Source organism: Polypterus senegalus, chromosome 5 (genome assembly GCF_016835505.1).
Source record: "Polypterus senegalus isolate Bchr_013 chromosome 5, ASM1683550v1, whole genome shotgun sequence".
Classification (NCBI taxonomy): Eukaryota; Metazoa; Chordata; class Cladistia; order Polypteriformes; family Polypteridae; genus Polypterus; species Polypterus senegalus.
In genome coordinates, this window is record NC_053158.1 from 144557304 (window position 1) to 144582927 (window position 25624).

Below are 25624 nucleotides of genomic sequence, written 5' to 3' on the forward strand. Positions count from 1 at the left end.
GTTTCAAATATTGAAAATATCACAGATACTTATCATTCACTTATACACTCATTCATGCTTGCTCATTGTCCATCTTAACACACCCAATAACCTCCTGTTAAATACCTTCTCCAGATCAACAACCACAATTAATTTACACATTTTAGTTTAAAACACTGTTTTGTTTGCCAATCCCACCCCTGCCATCACTGCTTACTTGAAAAGACTGACAGGAACAAGGGCAAACTTCTTTTCAGGTGATGAGGGTTTATTTTTTTTATGTTCTTCCTTCTGTGTTCAGGTGGCTTAGTTTGGAGAAAATATTTACAGGCTGTATGGCTCAATAAGTTCAAATAAGACAACACTCAAATGTTCAACAATTGTACTAAATAGACACATAATGAATGAGTGAACAAGTAGCAGTAAGCTCTCTTATCAATCATACCTAAAAGTTATTTAGAAAAATTAGTCAAATAAATAACTGATGCATATGAAAAAATGTCCCTCCTTCTCTCTCTTTCACTCAGTAACCAGACACACTGCATTTCAAAAAAGTCTTGGTAAATTTAGTGATTTTACTGTATATGTGGCCCTTAAAAGTAACTCCTTTTAGCTCATCTCTGGATATTTACCATCTAAAGCTGCCTTATTTCACAGCTGTCATTGGTGACAAATCGCTCAGCCTGATGCTACCATTCACTCCCAAAGTCTTCCTTCCTGAAATGGCAGAAATAAAACATGAAGCTAGGAAACTGGAATCATAGCCACTAGTCCTGCCTTTTAGCCAAAGAAGATCTCCTTTAGCTAGTTGCTGACCCTGTTACATTTGCCACATACCTGAGACACGCCATTTTTCTAATTGACAACAAATTGCTCAGGGCAGCATTCCCACTCTGTTTCTTAAACTGTTCATCTTGAAATGGCATAGGTGAGATGCAAATCTAAAGTCTACAGTATTACTAGCCAAAGCAGACCTCCATTAGCCTTTGTCTCCTTTATTTATGTAAATATAGGCTGTCAGCGAGCCCCAATACCCAAACACGTACACAAAAAGAGTCTCCGGCTCAAATAATGGAAGTTTTATTAATTTAAAAATAAAGGCATGCACACAATGGCATGCAAAAGTTTGGGCACCCCAAGATATCTGAGATCTCAGATGACTTTTACAGAATCACAGACTTTCGTTAGCTCGTTAGGGCTATGACTTGTTTACAGTCATCGTTGGGAAACTCCTTCTGATGCAAACTGCAAAGCTGTATATATTCTCTGACTCCTGAAGACATGTCACAACAATCAGCAGCAATTTGCTCCTCTAAGCATCTGCCTAACACTCTGAAAATAAAAATAATTGATGCTCACAAATCAGTAGAAGGCTACATGAAGATAGCAAAGCGTTTTCAGGTGGTTGTTTCCTCAGTACATAATGTTATTAAGAAATGTCAGTAAATAGGAACTGTGGAGGTCAAGTTGATGTCTGGAAGACCAAGAAAACTTTCCAACTAAAGTTAACTAAACTAAACTAATTCCAGGAAAAGAACATGTCTCCAACTATTAAGCATGGGGGTGGATCAAGCATGCTTTGGGCTTCAGCTGCAGCCAGTAGCACAGGGAACACATCACTGGTAGAGTGAAGAATGGATTCCAATAAATACCAGAAAATTCTGGATGAAATCATCACACCATCTGTAAAAATGCTGAAGATAAAAAGAGGATGGGTCCTACAAGATAAATCTTGTAGAATTAGAAACTTTTTGCAATGACAAATGGACAAAAATACCCCAAGAAAGGACTGAAAGACTCTAAGCTGGCTACAAAAAACATTTACAAGCTGTGATACTTGCCAAAGGGGATGTTACTAAGTACTGACCATGTCGGGTGCCCAAACGTGTGCTTTAGGCCCTTTTCATTTTTTGGTATTTTGTACCTGTGAATGATGGAAATAAAAATGTAATTTTGCTTAAAATATTAATTTATTTCTGGTAATCATTTCATCTTCTGCTCACTTAACTATTCACAGTAACAGACATTTTAAGCAAGGGTGCTCAAACTTTTGCATGCTACTGTAAACCCTTACTATGGTGTACCTTTATTTTGCATCCCAATGTGCGTGTGTGTATATATACATATATAGAAAACCCCACAAATGTCTGCATAACCAATAAAAGCATGAATTAGCAATGCACTAATCATTGATTATGTTTTCTAAAGGCTACAACAATACAGGTCTGTATCAAGGTTAATTCATCTTTAGGGCTCTTAAATAATTAAAAAATTACAATCTGAATAGTTATGTTAAATATTCTTGGTGCTACAAGTATGTTTGTACCACATGTATTGTTTTTAATACAGTAAGGTTTCTGTATTCACTGAGCTTACGTGTCAAATCCACACGCAGAGACTGAAATCCGTTAGTATTATGGTTCTCACTTAAATATGCAAATTTAAATGTTTTTCAGATGAGCTAATTCAAATACTGTATTGTATATAACAGAGATAAACAAGATCTTTAATGTAATGTAAAAGAGAATTTCATTCGGAATAGGTAAGTTTACATACTTATATATATTGTACACAACAAAAAATAATTATAACTGCAACTTAATGCTCCTAACAATTACATATTGTCACACATGTGGGAGTAGGAGGCAGCTAAAGGGCCTGAGTAATTGTAATAAAACATCCAACCAGGGAGTGGCGGAATGCGCTGTCTTTATCAGTTCCCTACAGACTTTTCCTTGGAAATCCTGCAAGGTTCCAGCACCTCAGAAGATGTCACTTCCGAAGCCGGCCCCTTTGATGACGTTATTTCCAAAGCTGGCCCCTTTGATTATGTCACTTCCAAAGCCGGCCCCTTTGATGACGTTACTTCTGGTTCCGGCCCCTTTGATGACATCAGTTCCACTCCAGACCTTTAAAGACTCCATCTTGGGCTACTATAGCAGTTCTGTTTTGGACTTTGTGATATGCACATCATGCTTTTGATTCATAAAACCCTTTTGTAGCTGGGAAAAACAATATATGGGTGGCTGCCCAAACCTTTATAATGTCTTGGACTCGTATTTATGACAATATATACAATTTAAATTAACTTAAATTCATAGAGGTCATCCATAAATGCATTTGGTATCACATAAGGCTAAGCCAACCTGAGTTCTTCGCTTCTTCATGTTGCGTAGCTTGGGAATGGGAGGCAGGGCTGGGCCAGAAGAGGATGTCAACCTGTCAACTGCCTTTTGCAAATATTCAAATCCATGAATACAGACAACTGAATGTATTTTTTTATTATTATTGATATTTTTACTTTATTGAATGGATGGATGGAAGATTGGATGTCTGCAAAGATTGTATGCTTGTTTATATGCACAATGGCCTAAAGGACCCATTTGAAAAATGCAGCTTAAAAAAAACAAGTGACACCTGAAACCACAGCTCTACATAAAAATGGGATTCTCAACATACACAAAGTGATAGTATCAAAGAGAAAGCAGAACCCAGGCACACTTTGCGATGCCTTTTCCTACCTATAATGCGTAAAAAAGCCATAGTTGCTCAGATGCATTTAACACAGCCATTTTTTTCCACACCTATGCTTCTTTTTGTTCCTTAAGTCCAGGAGACCTAATGTTCACACCAATTCCCCTTTTTGTGTTTTACAGCTGAATGTGCTAAACAATTTTTTTAATGTACTTATTTCCTCATTATTATTACTTACTTGGAAGGTGCCTTTCTTCAAAGCATCTTAGAAAAATGAGATTGAATTCTAATCAGTAAATTACTTAGTTACTAAACAATATCAAAAATGTAAAACAAAATGAGCAATTACTGTAGGCTAGAGTTAGCTTACATATAGCTGATGGACAATCGATTAATATTGAGAAGGGTCTAAAAAGCTGTAATAACATTAAACAGGAAATCTGAAAAATTGCTATTATTTTCCACTCTCTTTAATAAAAAAGAAAAACAGCTTTGCTTACTACAATAAATGCCTAATAGTTCTAACATAAACACAGCTGCACATCAGAGATCTCAGGTTTACTACCGTGTTTCCCCAAAAATAAGACAGGTCTTATATGAATTTTTGCTCCAAAGCTCCACTAGGGCTTATTTTCAGAGGATATCTTATATTTATTCATGTACAACAATATACATTTATCCAAATACAGTCATGCAATCTTCTTCTGGAATATTGTCATAACTCTCCTCATTCAAACCCTGAATTTCAGCCTGAATTTCTTGCTACTCCAGCCGCTTTTAGGATCCTCCAGGATTGCTATACGTGCTTCGATGTTTGAAGAATGGTTCGATGTGGTGAAGCAAAATGCCGACATACAAATGCATTTGTGGTGCTTTGATATTCAAGCGTCACATATTCCTCAAAGTAATGACACGATACATTTTAAAAGTCTCACAAACCATCTTCTGTGCTGTCTTTTTTTTATTTTTTTGCACCTTTACAATACCATCAGAATGTACGGTGGTGTATTTGAGCCACAGAGAAAAAAAAAATAAGGACATAATGAAAATGTCTAGTTTGTGATTAAAGTGGAAATCTAAGCTTTAAACTAGAAATGTCCTCTTTAACCTCATAGTTTACTTTATCATTAAAGTAGACTGTCATAAACGTCTACTTTATTATTAAAGTAGACTGTCATAAACGTCATCTTAAAACTGACCGAGCTGTTAAATAGCTACACGCTTCTGGGGCTTCCTCCTGACCTGACAGAAGCAGCAAGCAGCATCGCCACATAGAACACATTAAATTTATAATATTCTAGCTCTCTGCACATTTAGAATTCTTAGATTTATACTTCATATCACTTTCATGATGAAATACATTAAAAATATGTATGTTAATTTTACAGATAAAACGTTATCTTTGTTTGAATAATGAATACTGCTAATAGTTACACATATGGGATGGTACGGTGGCAGAGCAGTAGTGCTGCTGTCTCACAGGGAGTCACGTCCCTTGTGATCCCTACCTGGAGTTTGCATGTTTTCCTGGTGGGTTTCCTCAGTGTGCTCATTTTTCCATCCAAAGACATGAAGGTCTGGGGTTTTGGTGAAGCTACAATGACACCAGTGCATGTGTGTGCTTGTGTTCACCTTGCGATGAGCTGATGCCCCGTCCAGAGATTTTGTTTCTGTCTTGTGCTGATGCTGCTGGAATGGGTGCATCCCCGTATTGATAGATGTAATCATCAAACATCCTTTTCAGAGATATTGTGGCAAGGTGTCCTCGGAATTTAATGGATGTTTCGGGCACACACATCGCCTGAAGTATAAACCTGGTCTTACGCGCCTTACTTTTCTGTGGACGATCTTGACTAGGGCTTATTTTTAGGGTAGGGCTTATATTACAGAGGAGCCTGAAAATCATGCTAGGGCTTATTTTCAGAGTAGGGCTTATTTTCAGGGAAACACTGTAGTGAGGCTGAATGGGAACAGGAGCAGAATAATGCGTTTAGGGTGCTGGGGAAGTGTTTCAAAGCTGTTCCTAATACAACAGCATATTCAAAAGCACAGCAGTGGGATAGAAAAATCTGTCATAAAATATGCTGTGAAGGGGTATTTTTAAGAAGCAGAAGGTTGCTTGTTTTATTATTGACAGTAAAAGCTAAGCATTCAAAAATAGAAAAAGACACAGGAAGAATTGACTGTAGAAGTAATATGCAAAAAGGTATACTGCACAGCATGTTCAGATAAAGAAGATGCTGAAATTAGTGTGATATAAAACAAATAACTGTTCTTTTACATTCATATATCAATGATCCTCTATTAAGTTAACTTTTTAAAACACATTCAAAGAATGATTCAGTAGTGCCATTCGCTTTGACAGCCCAATACAATATGGAAGACTTAAATAGCAGCTGAAGCAATGGACTTTGGATTGCAGGCTCACATACAGAAGCATTCTGTTCCACCTCTTTTCTGTTTCCCTTACTGTTCAAATTACATTGAAACATAAAAAACAATGTAAACTGTACAAGAAATGTTTAAAATACGTTACACTAATTTATAATTCACTTTGCATCATTAGAAGAGCTTACATATCATATAACTTTCTTAATTCTACAGAGCGCTACGACAAGAAAAAGGGTCCAAGCTTATGTGTGGTTTAATTATGAAATGTCTATGCTTTCAAACACTATCCAATTTTTAGATACGTCACAGAAAATGCTTATTATTTTGTTTATTTATTAATTATTTGCTTTCAAAGCTTCTTTGTGCATAACAGTGTCATTGGAAGCCTAGCCTATAGTTAATAGGCTGGATAAGGTTTGGCAAAGTACTTCCTAGCCAACAAAAATAATCCCTCTTCACTTTATAGCTTGGTCCTTACAGTTCATGTAGTCTGTTTTATTTGCCAACTGGACACACCTACCTTTACCGTAGTGAAAATATGGGCATTTTTCAAAATAAGTAGCACTATGTTATTCGTGATAACACACTATATTTTTTAATCACAAAATTAATGATATTAGAAATAATATAGTACACCCACCCAATACTGATCCTATTAAACCCTGGTATTCCATTTTAAGTGAATTAAATTCTTTCACCAGGATAGATTTACCTGATTTATATGGAATAATTTCTCAACTGAAAACCTCCACCTGCGTCCTTGACCCAATACCAGCAAGTTTTTTCAAAAAAGTATCCCGCATGCTAATTGATAGTGTTCTTTACATGGTAAATTCACCATTAGATATGGGTGTCTTCTCAGACTGTCTTAAGACTGCTATTGTTAGACCCCTGCTCAAGAAAAATAATCTTTCTTTCTATTTTTGAAAATTTTAGACATATTTCTAACCTGTATTTCTTAAGAAAAATCCTAGAAAAGGCAGTCATTACGCAGTTAAAAGATCACTTGAATAAAAATTCTATAGAACAAATCACAGTACAGAAACTGTGTTAAAGTAGTAAATGACTTGTGGGTAAATGCAGACAGAGGCTGTTTATCTGTTCTCATCCTCTTAGATCTGAGTGCCACATTTGATACCATTGATTACAATATTCTTATAAATCGCCTTAGTCAATGGGTGAGCCTCTCTGGCAGTGTCTTAAATTGGTTTGAGTCCCACCTGGTAGATAGAAAATTGTTTGTTAGTTACGGTAATTATACTTCGAATTATACATGATATTCTATATGGTGTCTCACAAGAATCTATCCTGGGTCCACTGTTCTTTTCAATCTACATGCTTCCATTAGGTCAGATTATCAAGGCATACTGTGGATTATTTTAATATTCATAATTAGGTAGAAAAAAAAAATGGCTTACTTATGGACTGAACGTCAGATAGTAGTATGGGATAGTAGTTAGTTTTAGACTAAATGAAGACCAATGTGTACAACAGCATTTAGGGGAAAAAATTAATATGACTATATAAAAATACAGAATGAATTTATTATTTAGGTTATTACTGACAGTGTTGTGTAAGGTTCATCATTTGGACAAACTTTTTGTATTGAATGTTGTCCTGAAAACAGAAATTCTGATTGAGTGTCCATATGTTGCATCACATAAAATAACACCCAAACATACATCATTTGAGAAAACAAAACTCTAGTAGACCTGTGAACACTGAAGTTAGGCTGGACTTAATATTCTTTGCTGCATGCATTGCTTCAGAAATGCAAAGCTTTATTCATTAGAGAAGGGCAATTGAAGGCCTACACTCATCTCAAATTAAGGATTCCTTGCAGCAAGGCATCTTGAAAAGCCTTATTTTTAAGCAACATAATAATCAGTCATGTAAATTAAAAAGTTCAAATGCTGTGAACATTCTTTTTGTGGCTATCACATATCCTTTTAAATACAAGTCTTTAAAGAAGATTTTATGAGTGTTTCGTGTGCAGAATAAAATTGAGAATGCAGTCTATAAACTTCCACACTGAATTATGTTAACAACCAACCCAGTCTGCACAGCACTTCAGTGTTCAGAGCTTTTTTTTGGAGTGTCTGATAATAATAGCTTGATCTTTACCCTGAACTGTTCTACTAAGCTCATCACAGAGCACGACAGATGATCATACAGCACTAATCAACAGTCCTAAAAGAGAAAAAACAATTTATAAATCTTACCTGCAGCATTGGTGCAGCACTGTCATGTATGGAGAGAATATGTGTAATATTGTGCTTAGAAAGTTGCTCTCTATCCCGAGAATCTGCAAAAAAAATTAACATTTTACTAAAAATGAATGATATATATATATATATTAATTTTACTTATTTATTTAAAATAGAAAATATAATGCATTCTCAGTCACAAATTCAATGTTCAAAAAAAAATCTGATAAACTCTTTCTAAACCTGAACTGAAAGAACAACCGGAAAACCTATGTTTCTAAAACAGCTCAACACCTTTGCTCAAAAGTACTAAAACAACAAATGTTGCAACCATATTTTTCTAAATAAAGAAGCAAAATTATCTGCAGTTGAACAGATTTATTTATGGAAGATATTCAAAATATTTAATTTGAAAGTTCTTCAACAGAAGGAACAACACATGATGATGAGAAAAAAGCAGACATTTTAAATAGTTTTTGTAGTTTAACTAATTTTTATTTTAGTATCAGATATCTAAAAGTCAAGCAATATAATGTTTTATATAAAAAAAACCAATACTGTATATGTATATTTTATTTGCGCACAAGCATACATGCATCTACACACCCATAAAAACTATGAGTTATACATAATCACACATACACACACATATACATGATTCTGCATATTGCAAGTTTATTCTAATTTGGTTCTGTCCAAGCATAACATTACATTTATTTTGACAAGGAGAACTTAGTGATGTCATATAAAAATGTATACAGATTTAAGAAAAAAAAAATTAAACCAACAGTTTTCCTGAGTCTATAGCATGCTTCATTGTTCATCATGTCTGAAATGACTAATTCAGTCATGAAATAAGCAACGAAATCAAAAGATATAGTTTCACAGCAAGGCTGTGTTAAGACAAGGTTACATTTTAACAGGATGTTGAAGTTTAATACTTAATTAAATCGAACCTAGTATATTTGGACATATTGACTAGAATTTCAGTGTGCTTCATGCAATCTATATCTGTGCAACAAATACATTCTTAACTGATGTGACAGCATGATGAACCAAAACACAACCACAATTATTGTAAATTGATGCTCTGGTAGATAGTTAAGTGAATATTTTGCTGCTAAACTAAGACTTAGTCATTGTATACCTTGCCAAAACCACCCAATGAAAAAAGTACTTTTCATGCACAGCCCAGAAAGTTAATAATAAGGAGTTATTTCATCCACATCCTCCATCTTGGGTTAGGTCAGCTAAACCTGTTTTAGCACCATAGCTCAAACTTTGTTGTAATTAAAGTTAAAGTCTTATATGGATTTCCCAAACTATGGTTGCATCAGACAATAGTGTTTTCCTTTTGGATGCATGTGATACATATTTAGTTTGTTAAGATTTAAATGCTAACAGTGAGTCAAAGGAGGAACTGGTTACTTAAAAGTTTTATGTAATAGTTTTTCAACAGGAAAAAAAAGCTAATAATGTAAATCGAGGAAGGAAGCAATACTGTACTATATTATGTTTTACCAGTGAACTCCTTGATACTCCCTAGATAATCACATGAATATGACAGTACAACAAAGGAGACACTCTGAAAATTCTTTACCTTTATAATGGGCGGTTAATTAAGCTGCAGAAGACTTATCAGTGACAGAAGACCAGTTGTACAAAAAATAATAATGCATAAACTTATAATCCCTTACCTCAATAACATGTCAGATTTAAACAGATAACTTGGCAAACTATTAAATCTACCATAGAAGGCATCTTCTTCCACACTTATAGTAGTTTTCTTTAAACTTACATCTGCAGATTAAACAAAAGCAAACCTTCCCTAACTGCAGGGGCAAGTTAAATGCATATTTATATATCTGTTAAATATAGCCAGATGATTAATGACTAAGTGGTTATTACCACATGTCTCTGCTGAGGAATATGGTCAGGATGATGGTCCCACTTACAGCTGTTTGACCTCCCTGTTATAGCAGTAGGAGGATGCAAATTCAGGACTTTGGAATTACAAGCAGTAGGTTCTACTGTTATGTTAATAAAGACCTACACTTAGCACAGCAGTAGAATTGGCTGATTATAATTCCAGCATCCTATGTTGGCATGTGAACGCTGTTGTCTTAGGGTAATCGAGTGGCTGAGAAATGGGATATGGCATCTCCCCGAGTAAATTTCTCGGCAGAGGCACCACACTATTTGTGATGTCATTGTAAATTTTTTTCAAATATACTGCTGGATGAAAATTTGCATCAAGATGTGTAGAGCAGAATCTGAAATTAAAAACCTGGATTAGATTTATACAGTACAGTACCTCATTTTATTGAGGTATTATTTATAGATATTTTATTATACGGCCTGTTTTTATTTAGGTAGCTATCAAAAATGGAAAAACAAATTTTTCCAAATTTCTAGGAAGTTGATTCTGTTCCTCTGGAAACCTGCAGTCAACTGAGACTGAGGAAGTCACTTGGATGAGTGATGAAATGTATCGAAAAAAAACTATGTCCAGATGAACAGAATCAACTTTCTAGAATTTCCTTACCTGGATTATTGAGCATGCATCAAGACAAATTTTTCTGAAGTTTCGATAACTATCTCATGCTTACTAAATGGTTTGGATCATCACAGTTATACAAAATGACTTAAAATTCCTCATTTCATCTTGCAAAATCCAAGTATTTTGAAAATACATCAGTAGTACTATTCTTTAGAATTTGTAGAACTCAGAAATAAAAGGTAAGGAACTGAATTTTACAGACCAGGAATAAGCAGCTATTAAGCCAGATGGGTGCTACAGCACTAATGCCTAAATCAGAAACAATGCATATTGAGGTATCGCCTTGTTCTCAATTACTCAGAAAAATCTAAATGCTTAAAAAAAAAAAAAAAAAACTGTGCAAGAAAGCAATGAAAGGAATAAAATCTAAAATTACTAATGTGCATCTACGTGAGGTAGCCTTGCTCAACTGAAAAAATTCACAGGGCTGTCCCCTTTACTTTTCTCGTTCCCTTGGGGCAGAAAGCATCTTTTCTCTTTTTTGTTTTTGGAGTTTCTTTCGGTGTGATTATTTTGCTCAGAATTAAGGACAGTATTTTATTTACTGCCTTTATACTGAAAACTACATAGAAAAGGTGCAGTTTTCTTTACAAGTATTGATTTGGCTTACTGGCAAAGCATCATTAAAATATTTTTGAATTTTAAATTTAATACTGTCTGTCTAAATTAAAGATAAAGGATGTATTTTATCTGCCAAAATCATATAGCTAGTAATACAATAAAATGATAAGTACAAAATCTTCTTTATCAGCACGGTCTGTGTAACTATAAAATGATAAGTACAAAATCTTCTTTATCAGCATGGTCTGTGTAGGCAGCAGACAGCAAAAGAGGATATAAAAGAACCCACTCAAGGCAGAAAAAACAGAGCTGCCTTCAAACTATTAATGCCTTTCAATTTTAAGTACAGCAACTTGGAGAGAAGGATGGGGAACTGCTCTTAGCCAATACCTGAAAAACATACAATAGGTGTTGTAAGTGGGACCTTTTACAAAACTGATCTTGTAAATGTTTTTCCAATGTTTTAACATGCTATATTCTCATTGACTTTTTAACTAATACACTATAATACCTGTAATGACATTTTATATCAGCACTCACCAGACAAATATTGCCAGCTAGCAGATTACCACTGCTGATGAACAACACAAGTATGTCAACTTCCTTATTTATTTGGTACAAAGCAATACATGTTGTGTCAATGAAACCATAGGTAAAATGTGTTGAAATATTCTTAAAGTTTGTAGAGCGTGACCAGACAGCCTTTAAGATTAAAATTACTTAATAGTTGAACTCCAACTCGCATAAAACAATGACTGAAGTTCTTTGACCAAAGCACATTTACCTACTTAAGTATCTCTAAGACTTACCCTACTACTGCCTCACTACACCACAAATTATGCCAAGGGAATTGCCTTCTCTTACTCCCACCACTGATCTGTTGGTAACAGACTTAATCTCTTTCTCTGCTGTTAGTTGACTTGCATTTAAGTGGGGAGCACTTCTAGACTAAGGCCTGGAATCAGTTTATTGTTTGGGGCATCACTATTTTTGGGTACTCTTGTAGGGTGCAAATTCTTCTGTCTAACAGACTGATCTCCTACAAGTCTTCCATACCCCAGTGGTCCCTTCTTTCCTTTTAGGTCCATTTGCTACCCTTTAAAAGTGTACTTACCATTTATCTAATGAACAACATTCTCAAACAACAAGCAGCGCCATGGAAAAAGTAAATGCTCCTAGGTTAAAAAAATCAATTATAGACAGAAGGGCTTGACTACTGACAACTTTGCTCATGATAAATCTCACTTATTTAGACCCTTCATATTAGGTTCATGTTGCTAACACAAAGATTCAACAAGTAAATAATGCTATGATAAATTACATTCTTGAAGACAGCACAAAAAAGTTGCCAATATCTTTCAGTCTGTAAAGAAATTCCCATTTCTAGGTTTCTGAAGCTCCACTAAGTGAAACTGACAGCCCCACAAGAGAAGAAATAGAACAGCTGTGAATCTTCCTAGGAGAGACCTGCCTGCCAAAATTACTCCAAGGCTATAGCATAACATCATCTAGGAAGTCATTAAGGATTCTAAAAAAATTATTCAGGGAACTGCAGGATTATTTTGTCACAGAGATGTTGGTGTTCATGATTTCACAATTAGAAAGACAATGGGAAAGAATTTCATTTAATAGAAGCAAGGCGAAATCCCCCACTAACAAAGAAGAACATAAATGCTTCTCTCTCATATGCCAGGAATCTTCAGAATAATCCTCAAGCCTTTAATGAGAATGGCTTATAGACAAATGAGGCAAAGTAGAGATGACACGAGTCCCATTATGTCTGCTGTAAGAAAAAACTGCATTCAGTACTGAATAAAAGGGACAAATTCTCTTTTCTAAAACACCAACTTCATTCATACATAAAAAATCCCACCATTTATAATTTGTTCACTCGGGTGCCCTTTATGTAATGCTAGATTTTGGCTAAAGACCTAACACCCTTCAATGTAAAAAAAAAACTCTCAATAATTGGTTAAATTAGGAATCGGGCATACACCTTTTGTACATATGCATGGTGTACTCCTTTTACATACTGTTACAAAAACAATACAAGAACATCTATGTCACTGTCCTACCTTTCAATATCCTTTGTCACTTTTCTGACATTTTTACTATTGCCAAACCTTTTCATACTCAGAAACTCACAGCTGTGAACAGATTTACAATGCATCTACATAACAAATGGTTAATTCTCAACAGTAAGAGAGTAAGTAAATCCATCCATCCATCCATTTTCTAACCCGTTGAATCCGAACACAGGGTCATAAAATGAAGGTAAAATGCTTAAAAAGTGCTTAATTAACTAACACTTCAAGACTCTCAATTAATGGCTGCTGCCCCTTTAATTTTATACTCAAGTTCTCAGTTGTTCATCAGTTAGAACCATGTCCTATTGAAACTGAGAATATAGTTTGTGTTTTAACAATTGATACTTCTAAGGGGAACTGAAACAATGATAATGTCACATTACAAGAGAAATTAATGATTAAGCACATAGTTTTACCATATGTTACAGAAATAAAAAATATGGTTGTGCCTAACTGGAACAAAAATAAACAAACATGTATATGACTCGTGTATGAAAGACATAGGTCAATTCTATTAACCTTTTTGATCCCACATTTATATTTACATGCATAAAAAATCTGATTATAATAAATGCAATAAAACAGAAACAAATCTGAAATGTAATACTACCATATTTGATAGTAAGTCTTTTGTAAATTAATATTTTTCCTTAAAGTAAGAAATAAAATTAATGTACTATCTTTAAATTATGAAATAAATTGAATGTGGCACAGAGAGAACTTGGGTTTTATGATCATAAAAGTTGGGAAAATAAACATAAATAATGGCAAAGAAACAATAAATTGCTACAACAAGGTGATTAATTTTCTATAACATTACTGGCAAAATCAAGGATTGATTTTAACTAAGGGTTTCTTTAACAAGGGGGGAACTTACTTTTTATTTCTGTGGAAAATGTTAAAGAATTAACTACTAAGTACTTTAACGTTGCCAATTAACCAACATTAGCTTGGAAATCTTTGGATAGGAAGCATGGTGGAAACCTACTGCACATGAGTATATGCAAAATGAGCAAACTCAATACAGATGGTGTCCATCTGAAGCCAAAGCAATGGAAATCCATTCTTTTACAAATAATTCAGTTAATAGGATTTCTTTTAATCTTAATATGTAACACTATATATTCAGCCAGCAGATGGACTAAGTTGGATAATTTCACAGCTCCACACAGATCCAGTGATATTGGTTCATTTCTCAAGGCGGTCACTGTCTGCGTGAAGTTTGCACACTCAAAGTTCCTCTAGGTTTTCACCTGGATGTTACAATTTAGGGCGGCACGGTGGCGCAGTGGTAGCGCTGCTGCCTCGCAGTAAGGAGACCTGGGTTCGCTTCCTGGGTCCTCCCTGCGTGGAGTTTGCATGTTCTCCCCGTGTCTGCGTGGGTTTCCTCCGGGCGCTCCGGTTTCCTCCCACAATCCAAAGACATGCAGGTTAGGTGGATTGGCAATTTAAAATTGGCCCTAGTGTGTGCTTGGTGTGTGGGTGTGTTTGTGTGTGTCCTGCGGTGGGTTGGCACCCTGCCCAGGATTGTTTCCTGCCTTGTGCCCTGTGTTGGCTGGGATTGGCTCCAGCGGACCCCCGTGACCCTATTCGGATTCAGCGGGTTAGATAATGGATGGATGGATGGATGGATGTTACAATTTAAAAAAAAGCAGGCCCAGCATGAATGTGTGGTTGCACTAACATCTAATCCAGGGCTCCTGACTTGCTCCATGGCTCTTTGAATAGACTTCATGTTATTTCCACCATGGATAAAGAGGTGATCACCACACAATTACAAGTGTCAAAACATACGTATAAGAAAAAAATTCAATATAAAAAGCTGTAATCAAAAGCTTATCCCAGCTGACACCAAACTTGGATGACACAATAGGATGTTAATAAAAGTGGCTGAAAATGACATTTTCTTAATCTATAAGAAATGTTTTCACTCAGGGTTTTTATATAATCATCATGTTTAAAGGCTAATTTAAAAGCATCCCCAATTTTGTTTTCGCCACAATCCTGGGCATGCTTTGGGGTGAGATGCATTTTTTGACACCACCTACAACCTTGTGTTCTGCTGTCTTCTTCACTGCCTCATCCCCTAAACATACCTCTTTATACACCCATCATCTGACTTATGCTCCACTTAGGAGTAGTAGTATAGTCACATTTACAGATTACAGTGAAATTCTTACTTGTATGTAAGAATACAACTGTATGCAATACAACTGTTTGTACCAAGCAACATGCAACACATTGCCACTCTTCTGTGCCATGATAAACATACTTTACTGTCTGCTTACACTACTGTTCACCATAGCTAATTGCTTTTCTGTCCATTAATAAATAGTCCATTGCCCCTTACCACATCAACAATCATTTCCACACCAAGTCTTTCTCTTAACTCAGCATTCATCTTCCTCTCACTCCAAAACACTACACACATCTTTCTGACCATTACCATCTATGTTCTTTCCAGCTTTCAGTGTGTATAGGTGGCAAGTTGTACACATATTTGCTGTAAGACAGACATCTCTGTTCACAGTAAGGTAGTTAATACTTAACTGAACACAAGCAGAAAGACTACAAAAAACACCCAAGATGTAAACTATAAATCAGCCTTCAGCTAGTACTACCAGGACAGCAGCAATAAATTTTGGCTTGACTATAGGAAAGCTAAAAAACTGGTACTCTGGAATTGAGTAGATATGAAAAGCAACAATATGAAAAATTTGATGTAATATTGTAACCCTAACAAATAGGATGAAGGGCTGCCACTGAAAACTAGCAATTGGCCCCAAGTTATTATAGGTACATGAGTAATTCAGCACTCTGCTAACTAAAGGGACTGACAGAGTGGGCGACAGAACACATGACCAAACTGGCAAACTATAGGAAAATTAAATATGTCTAAATCAATTAAGTGTGTCATGATATAAAAGTCTGATCTAATTGATAATAAACAAATTTGTCTTTTGTTATAAGTCTCCAGAATTGTATGTATTGCATGTGCATTAAAATAGTGTAAGTTAAACACTTTTGCTGCTACAACACACAAGCTGTTCTGACTGGTTATATCACTATGTGGTATGGTAATACAATCACACAAAATTTGGGGTAGCAAACACAAGGGCCAGAATATGTTCCCAAATATCAAACAGTCTGATTTATTGTTGTTATGGAAATCTATTCCAAATGCACATTTACTAGCATTTATTGCACAAACTCATCTTACCTCTGCAGCTTAGCAAATTGCACCACAGCATCAAAATTCACACTAGAGGATTCAGAAGTTCTCTTTACTCGGAGGAAGTCTGTGTCATGAGCACATGGGAGCAATCTGATTTCCTCAATGCTATTCACTAATACCAGGAATACTAAATAACATACTTTTTTATACTTCCTATAACGCTAAGTTGTATTATTTGGGAAGGCCATATTATGTTGCATTGCACTCTGCATTTGAACAATATATTACACATTTCTGACCATTGAGGTATGCTTTATGTCTGCATCCTATAACAACTGGAATATTATACAACAACAATAATGATTTCAATATATTTGTATTTTTTGAATTGCTGCCAGAATAACAAAAGTAAATTAATATGCAAGTTTCGAAAATGTGCTATTTACTTCAGTTAGGCATGCACTCTGCTTAAGACAGAGTCATGTTCTTTTTTATTCTCAAAGAAAAATACAAGTTCAAGTTTACTGTCACGTGTACATTGAAATTCTTACCTGTAGGTTCGACCAACATGCAAAATGTCATCACTCTTCAGTATCATTATCAGCAAGTATTACTAGCCAAATAATAATATTTTACTATTTTGTCCACCATATTTTTACACATAGTATACTGCACTTAATAATTAAGACATTAGTAAGTACGCAGAGATAAGCAGCAAATATCAAAAAAAATTCAACCTGTTTGTGCATGATGCAGATTCCTATGTAAATCATAATGTATATTCAAAGAACACCAATTTCAGAAATTCAACTTAACATTTTTTATTGCTTTTTAAGACATTATTTTTATCTGCTCAAACAGAAATAGACTCAACAGATGATATAAATGACAAATTAGAGGTAAAGGTCAAAAAAGAAAGCTCTGAAAAGTAAGTTAACAGCATATAAAGATCAAACCAGGCACCGTACAGCTTTACCAGCTGAAGAATCACTAAATGTGGGGTTGGGTATGGATGTTTGGCTGCTGTTTCTTTTAATGAAAAATACAATTCCAATTTCAAAGCATAAAATATGCCTTAAAGCACCAAAACACTATATATTTTGTATTTTGTAGGATTTGGTTGGACGTGTGTGGTGAGAAAATGAGCAAGCAAGTGAGAGAAAGAGAGAGAGTAACAAACTATTGTGGGTTTTCATTTCCGTCTCTGTTTCAGCAAAGAGGAAGGACATTAACTCAGAAGCTGAAAAAAGTATTACTTGAATTTGAGTTTTTAAGAGTCAGAAAATTATAAGAAATTAAGGACAAACTATTTTCAAGGTGTTTTCTTTACAAATAAATTTGCACAGCATGCTTAAAATAGTTTTTCATCAAACAAAGCCAATCCCATTTTTCCAAATTCAAGATATTGTGTAATTAACACTGGCAATTAAAAATATGATTGTCAAATTTCTGTTTTCCTATCAATGAATAATATGCATTTACCTTTAAAGTTTCCAAGGTACAAATCTGGAAGGACCTAGAAGATAAATGGGATACAATTAGTTTTTGAAAAATGATTTATCACTATTTATTTTAACTAAAATAAAATAGGTTTCAAGATACTAACACACACTGACAAAATATGTATAAGTTTCAAAATTTTGTTTTATATACTGAAGATATATTTCAGCAAAGACAGATGCAAAGATTATACTGTACTTGAAATAATATCCCTCAATGTTTATGTGCAATGTCAGAAAATACCACAACAATGTTATTTTTCTTTTGTTAAGAATGAAAGAACTATAGGGAATATTTAATTTACTGACACTTTTAGAATGCCCAACTCATGTAAAAACAATTGCACCCAAGTGTGAAAATGGTAGAAGTGCTTTCAATAATTTCAGGCAGGCATGAATTTGGCTGAATGTTTTTACTGGGTTATTTAAAAATCTAGACAAATAAGAAGTAAGAACTTTCCAACTAAAGGAAAGTAGTCAACTTGCAGATTATAGAAAAGTAAAACAATCATGCTAGAAACAACATTTTGAATAGATCAAACATCTACATTTGAAGGAGAAGCACCTGTCAGAAGGGTAGATGAATAAAGCTAAATATGTGAAATATTTTTAGCAATTTCAGCCACGGATATGAATGTGAGAACAAGAATACACTACTGCAATATGAAAATTGTCAAAGTGCCTGACGGTATATCGGTATAGAGAGGTACACGTGTATTTAAGATTACTTTCAGTATTGAAAGTAAACAGCACTTGCTTTTTAAATTATGTGTACTGAGATAAAGATTCTACATTTTCATTTTAATCTATTGTTAGCCAGCTCAGCTTGTCTGTTCTCAACTATGTTTAATTGCATGGTGACACTTAAAACTCCAAACGTTTATGTGAATTTTGTTGTATACATAAAACAAATTCTGATTCAAACAATGATAATGTAACAAGTCTCATCATCAAGAATTATAGGACTACATAGAATGTCATGAGCATAAAAAAATGAAATTCACTCTGTGTTCACATACTTTGTGATTTAGTGTTGAGATTATATACAACTATAAAATGTGTTTTTACACCCATAATTCCTAATACACGCTTGTACTTTCAGTACATAGTAGGTTTAAATTACCACATTGAGTAAAAGTCTACCTCAAAACTCAAAAAAGGAAGATCGGAGTGAGTATGGTGGCAGCTAATGATATAGGACAGAATATTGCTTAACATAACTAACTTCTTAACTCATTACCTTTTCTATTGATCTCTTATAAATGTCTACCATTAAGTGTGTAAATGTGTGAACCAGTTACAGCAGAAAATGATCAAGTGAACCTTAAATGAAAGAATTAGGTTAATGGCAACAACAGATCCATTACTGTCATAACATCAAAAACCTTGAACACATAATTTGTGTAATACCGGACAATAAAACTGTGAGTGAACACAAAGAATAGAAACACCTTAGCACACAATCATGGCATATACCAGTGTTCAAAGTAAGAGGGTTAGATGTGCACTCTTCAAGTGTAACTGTCAATAGTTTATCAGTCACAAAGACACAGGGTGGTATTAGGCAAAGGTCAGAGAATTTTGTGACTAGCTTGACAGGGATGATGGTAGTGAATGCTAAACCATAGTCAATAAAAAACATTTTTGAGCAAATCTTTCTTGTGTCAAATTGGGTTAGTGATGTGTGAAAGACTGCAAAAATCCTATTTCCCATGGATCTGTTTATAAGGTTGGCAAACTGGTATCAGTCTAATGTGTCTGATAAGATGAACTTGGTATGTGCCATGATCAACCATACAAAGAACTTCATAATGACAGAGATGAGTACCAAAATTAAATGTTCATTCGGGCACACAACAATAGGATTCTGTTGTAATATTACTTGTGGGTACTTTAAATAATTGGAAACCTAATTAAATGTTAAGAGCAAAGAAATGCAATGATTTTTTTAACTCATTATGCCTTTTTTATTACTATATACTTATCTCTCTATTATAAAAAAAAAAAAAATCTTGGAAATCTTGGGAAGGAGATGAGACATGATCTTCTTCGAAGACAATTTGACGTCCCATGAGAGATACCTTAATATCATGTGAGACAAGGAAGTGAGACAACATTTAAAACAAGTTCACAGACATCTAACTAGCAGTTGCTAGAATGCTTTTGGCAGACACACTTCATGTGCTCCCAGCTCTTAAAACAACCACAAGTGACAAGCAGAACACGCAGCTCACCAGCAGCAGCAAGCCAGCAGATGATCCGACCTCTTCTCCTTAACGTGTGTTCAGCACCCCGCTCACAACGCGAGCTGCAGAGACGCGAATTGGCAAAAGGACAGATGCTGTACAGGCTTTTAAATAATTGACACGCAGCACGACATGCAGAAAACGCAGCTTGCCAGCAGCAGCAAGCCAGCAGATGATCCGACCGCTTCTCCTTAGCATGCGTTAAGCCCCCCACCCACACCCCCTTCACAATGCAAGCAGCAGAGATGCGAAGTGGCAAAAATGCAGCTGCTGTACAGGCTTTTAAATGATCGACGCGCAGTGCGACAAGCAGAACACGCAGTGTGCCAGCAGCAACAAGCCAGCAGATGATCCAACCGCTTCTCCTTAGCGGGTGTTCAGCCACCCCCCCTTTCACAATGCAAGCAGCGTTATACTTCCTGCGAGAAAGAGATTTAACCACACCCAGGACAAGTATTGTTTTTTACAAAAGTTTTAAAGTAAAACTGAAAATAATGCATTTGTAACAATTCCCATGAAAATAACACTCTTTAAATTGTATATCCAGTAAACCAAATCCAGGGATGGGTGAGTGAAGCGACCAGGGGGCGAAGCCCCCTAGTATATGTAATATTTGCATCAATGTTAACATTTATTAATATATTTTAAACAAACCATGCTTTAAATACTGTATACTGTGAAAGAACTTCTGAGCTGGGGTTATCAACAAGAAATGTTGATGCATTTCATGCATTAGTTTTATCAAAAGAGGAGTGTAGGCAGCAAAGCAGTTTAATCAATTTTAAGTTCATCATTGTAGTTCTATGAATTCAATAAGCTTTACACTCATATACATAACCTGCTTATGAAAATATTTTTTCGTATACAATAAATATTTTGTTTCTAGTCTTTATTATTGTTATGTAGTTTGCTTTTCCTTTTTATATATTATAGATTGTCACTCTTTGATTTACTATTATGCTGTATCAGTCTGTGAAAGTTATTTTGTACAACCACTAAAGATCCAAGAATGACCCAGACGATTGATTCAAATGTGTACACTTGTAATTTTGCAACAATATAATTTAATCTTTTGAGTTTCCACCATATTTAAGTAATCCCAGTTGTTCTTATTATGCAATAGTCTATAGTTATGTGTATTGTATGTTTTCTTGTCAGTTTTCAATTATTCTTCTTCACATTTTATTTTTGTCAGTTTTGTTTATAATTGGTTAATTATGTACTGTCTCTTTAAGTTTGCCTATGTTCATTGTTCTTTGTTGAGTTAGATCCCCCAGGAGGAGGGGCCTCCCTGACCTCACCACTCAAAAGTAGGAGGTCATTCAGCTAGAACTTGGAATTTTTGTGAGTACTGTTGTTTTCATTGAATTCTTCTGGCTTTGCTGACTTCTTGCTTCTGTTTAAGCATTACAATTTTGAGTGTTTACTGTCCCTTCTTGGATTTGGATTGCCTTTTAGGCCACACTTTTTGCCTATTTTGCACTCTCGAGCATTTTCTTTTAATTTACAGTTTTTCTGTTAAAAAATCCTAATTTATAAAGATTCCTTGTTTGCCCTTCCGTGCACAAGATAGTGATCACCCTCCTTCTTGTGGATATTTTTGCCATATTTTGGGAATTTTGTGGTTGTTTTCTGCATCTGTCACAACTTTTCACCCCTGGAAAAGTGTCTTTACTCATTTCAAGATGTTTTACCTGCAAATGTACTCTGATAAAGATTTAAGCACTCAATCTATATTTTGTTCTGGTGAAATTTTAATATTTCTATCAATTTAGACAATTAGGTTCTAATTTCATATCACTAATGTGTCTGTCTTTGAAGAGGACAAATTATTGAGCTTTGTTGCTAAATCTTTTCTGTATAAGACAGAATGCATCTATATAGTTCATAAAATATCACGTTCAACAGATTGTAGAATACAAAAATCTAGACAAAACTGGAGAATTTGGGAAAAGAAATTGGATGCAGTGCTTCTAAAAATTTTCTGCTGTGACCTCCCCGAACATCTTCCAAATTTCTGCAAATATGTCCCAGTATAATAGGCCTGTGAATTTACTATACATACACAGGTAGATTTTAGAAGGGGAGGAGAAAAAGTCATGCTTACATTTACAAGCTTACTATAAAATGAAAGATTTTTTACAGTTAGTGACTCATATACAGTTGTGCTTGAAAGTTTGTGAACCCTTTAAAATTTCTATATTTCTGCATAAATATGACATTATCATATTTTCACTCAAGTCCTAAAAGTAGATAAAGAGAAACCAGTTAAACAAATGAGACAAAAATATTATACTTGGTCATTCATTTATTGAGGAAAATGATCGAATATTACATATTTGTGAGTGGCAAAAGTATGTGAACCTCTAGGATTAGCAGTTAATTTGAAGGTGAAATTAGAGTCAGGTATTTTCAATCAATGGGATGACAATCAGGTGTGAGTGGGCTCCCTATGTTATTTAAAGAACAGGGATCTATCAAAGTGCGCTCTTCACAACACATGTTTGTGGAAGTGTATCATGGCACGAACAAAGGAGATTTCTGAGAACCTCAGGAAAAGAGTTGTTGATGCTCATCAGGCTGGTAAAGGTTACAAAACCATCTCTTAAGAGTTTGGACTCCACCAATCCACAATCAGACAGATTGTGTACAAATGGAGGAAATTCAAGACCACTGTTACCCTGCCCAGGAGTGGTCGACCAACAAAGATCACGCCAAGAGCAAGGCGTGTAATAGTCGGTGAGGTCACAAAGGACCCCAGGGTAACATCTAAGCAACTGAAGGCCTCTCTCACATTGGCCAATGTTCATGTTGATGAGTCCACCATCAGGAGAACACTGAACAACAATGGTGTGCATGGCAGGGTTGCAAGGAGAAAGCCACTGCTCTTCAAAAAATAAAAAATTGATGCTCATCTGCAGTTTGCTAAAGATCACGTGGATAAACCAGAAGGCTATTGGAAGAATGTTTAGTGGATGGATGAGACCAAAATAAAATTTCTTGGTTTAAATGAAAAGCATTATGTTTGGAGAAAGGAAAACATTGCATTCCAGCATAAGAACCTTATCCCATCTGTGAAACATGGTGGTGGTAGTATCATGGTTTGTCCCTGTTTTGCTGCATCTGGGCCAGGAAGGCTTGCTTTCATTGATGGAACAATGAATACTGAATTATATCAGAGAATTCTAAAGGAAAATGTCAGGACACCTGTCCATGAACTGAATCTCAAGAGAAGGTGGGTCATGCAGCAAGACAATGACCCTAAGCACACAAGCTGTTCTACCAAAGAATGGTTAAAGAAGAATAAAGTTAATGTTTTGAAATGGCCAAATCAAAGTCCTGACCTTAATCCAATCGAAATGTTGTAGAAGGACCTGAAGCGAGCAGTTAATGTGAGGAAACCCACCAACATCCCAGAGCTGAAGCAGTTCTGTACGGAGGAATGCGCTAAAATTCCTCAAAGCCGGGGTGCAGGAATGATCAAAAGTTACTGGAAATGTTTAGTTGCAGTTTTTGCAGCAAAGGTGGGTCACACCAGATACTGAAAGCAAAGGTTCACATACTTTTGCCAGTCACCAATATGTAATATTTGATCATTTTCCTTAATAAATAAATGGCCAAGTATAATATTTTTGTCTCATTTGTTTAACTGGTTTCTCTTTATCTACTTTTAGGACTTGAGTGAAAATCTGATGATGTTGTAGGTCATATTTATGCAGAAATATAGAAAATTCTAAAGGGTTTACAAACTTTCAAGCACAACTGTATGTTTTACACATTTTTTTGACGTTAGGTCAAATGCGAGATACATTAACTCTTCATCAAGCATGTGTAAACCTTTTTCATTTTAATGTTTTTTAAATACAGCATCTTCTGATTTTTTTTTGTTTTTTGTTAGGTAGCTGGCTTGATATACAGTGCCTAAAACAAAATGAAATATAAATTTACATTTTTGTACTACACTTTTGCCTTAACTGTAATGGGGAAAAAAAAGAAGTAAACTTTAGTTTAATCCTCTAAGTTATGCACTGAATGCCCACTCCTACGTGCAGCACAGAACACCATGTCAGGTCCTGTGGTTTAGCAGCTAGGTTTTTTTTTTCTTCTTTTTTGGTGTGTTTGAGTGAAAAAGAGGATACTGTTTTGATGAAGGTCTGTGTCTTTCAGTGCCACATTTGTTTGAAGGATGCGATTTCCACCTGCTTATTTCAAGCAAAGCAAAGGTAAATGCACTAATAAGGAGAAAAAAGTCTGACTTTGCATAAGCTGCCCTAATTCAGGGTGTTCATAAGAAATGTAATGATTTAGTTCATGAGGTAGAAGTACATAATAAACAAGAATAACTGTACCAAACACTGGGAGTATGAAAATGTGTGCTGTAATTTAAATTGCATATTTGGGATAAGCAATCTTGAAATAGCACAAAATGACACATCAAATCCCTATATTAGTGATTCTAATTTTTGGAAGTTTTGTGAAAGGGATTAAATTTGCCCCCTCATATCCAATTAAGGGGATGAATTCCTGGGGTCAATTCATGTGGCATGCATAGCTTCATAGCTCACATTCTTTTGACCATTTTTGTTAAAGATATTAAATGGTTTACTCTTTTTTAAATGGGTGTGATTTCCTGCACAAAATATAATCCAAAAATAGCCTAAAATGAGTTTTTTTCTGTTCTAAATGTCCAAAAACAGGGGAGAATCCCAAAAAGCTCAACATCTTGCATAACTAGACATCAATACAATTCCAGTGGTGATCCATATGTAGGGTTTTCTTGTACCGCTGAGTAAGAAGGCACAAGAATATAAACACTCGAGTAATTTAAAGGTTTGTAAGAGATTGTTATGAAGAAAATATTTAAAATTAAAAAGCCCATAGAGTACAAAGGGATATCCAGAATTAAGCCATGTTGAAATATATTTGTGTATCTGCTTTTTTACTGTAGCAGTAAATATTTATTTTGAATTTTTGGCTAATTTAATTGCCAAACTGCAGATTTTTTGGTTCTACTGTATATTTAAAGTCAAAAGTGAAATTCTTTTCTCACCAAATTCAAGCTGCATTGTGACACCAGGGTGCCATGACACTCATTTTGATAAGCTCCAATTAATATCTAAAACTAAAATGAGCCACAAGACAACTTGTGAGTGATAGTGCATGTGTGGAAAATGTAAAATAATGCTTACCAAGGAAAAATATTGCTACTTCCCATTGAAAGATTAGATAGGGAAGAAGACTGCTTTAACCTGTAAGGCCACAATTTGTATTACTGGTAGGCTGATTTTTTTTAACCATTATCAGTCATTGTGCTGGCGGCACAGCAGCACAGTGGTAGCGCTGCTACCTCGCAGTAAGGAGACCATGGTTCACTTCCCGGGTCCTACCTACGTGGAGTTTGCATGTTTTCCCCGTGTCTGCGTGGGTTTCCTCCGGGTGCTCCAG

General features: G+C 35.1%; 1 protein-coding gene across 1 annotated transcript in view; it reads right to left on the minus strand.

The window, feature by feature from the left end:
- dusp22b (dual specificity phosphatase 22b) overlaps positions 1-25624 on the minus strand; it is a 144282-nt gene that overhangs the window by 65748 nt on the left and 52910 nt on the right. The window contains exons 2-3 of the mRNA XM_039753436.1: positions 17917-17950; positions 8067-8149 (exon numbers count right to left, since the gene is read on the minus strand). Of these exons, the coding sequence (XP_039609370.1) occupies positions 8067-8149; positions 17917-17950 (117 nt within the window). The remainder of the gene's footprint in view (positions 1-8066; positions 8150-17916; positions 17951-25624) is intronic.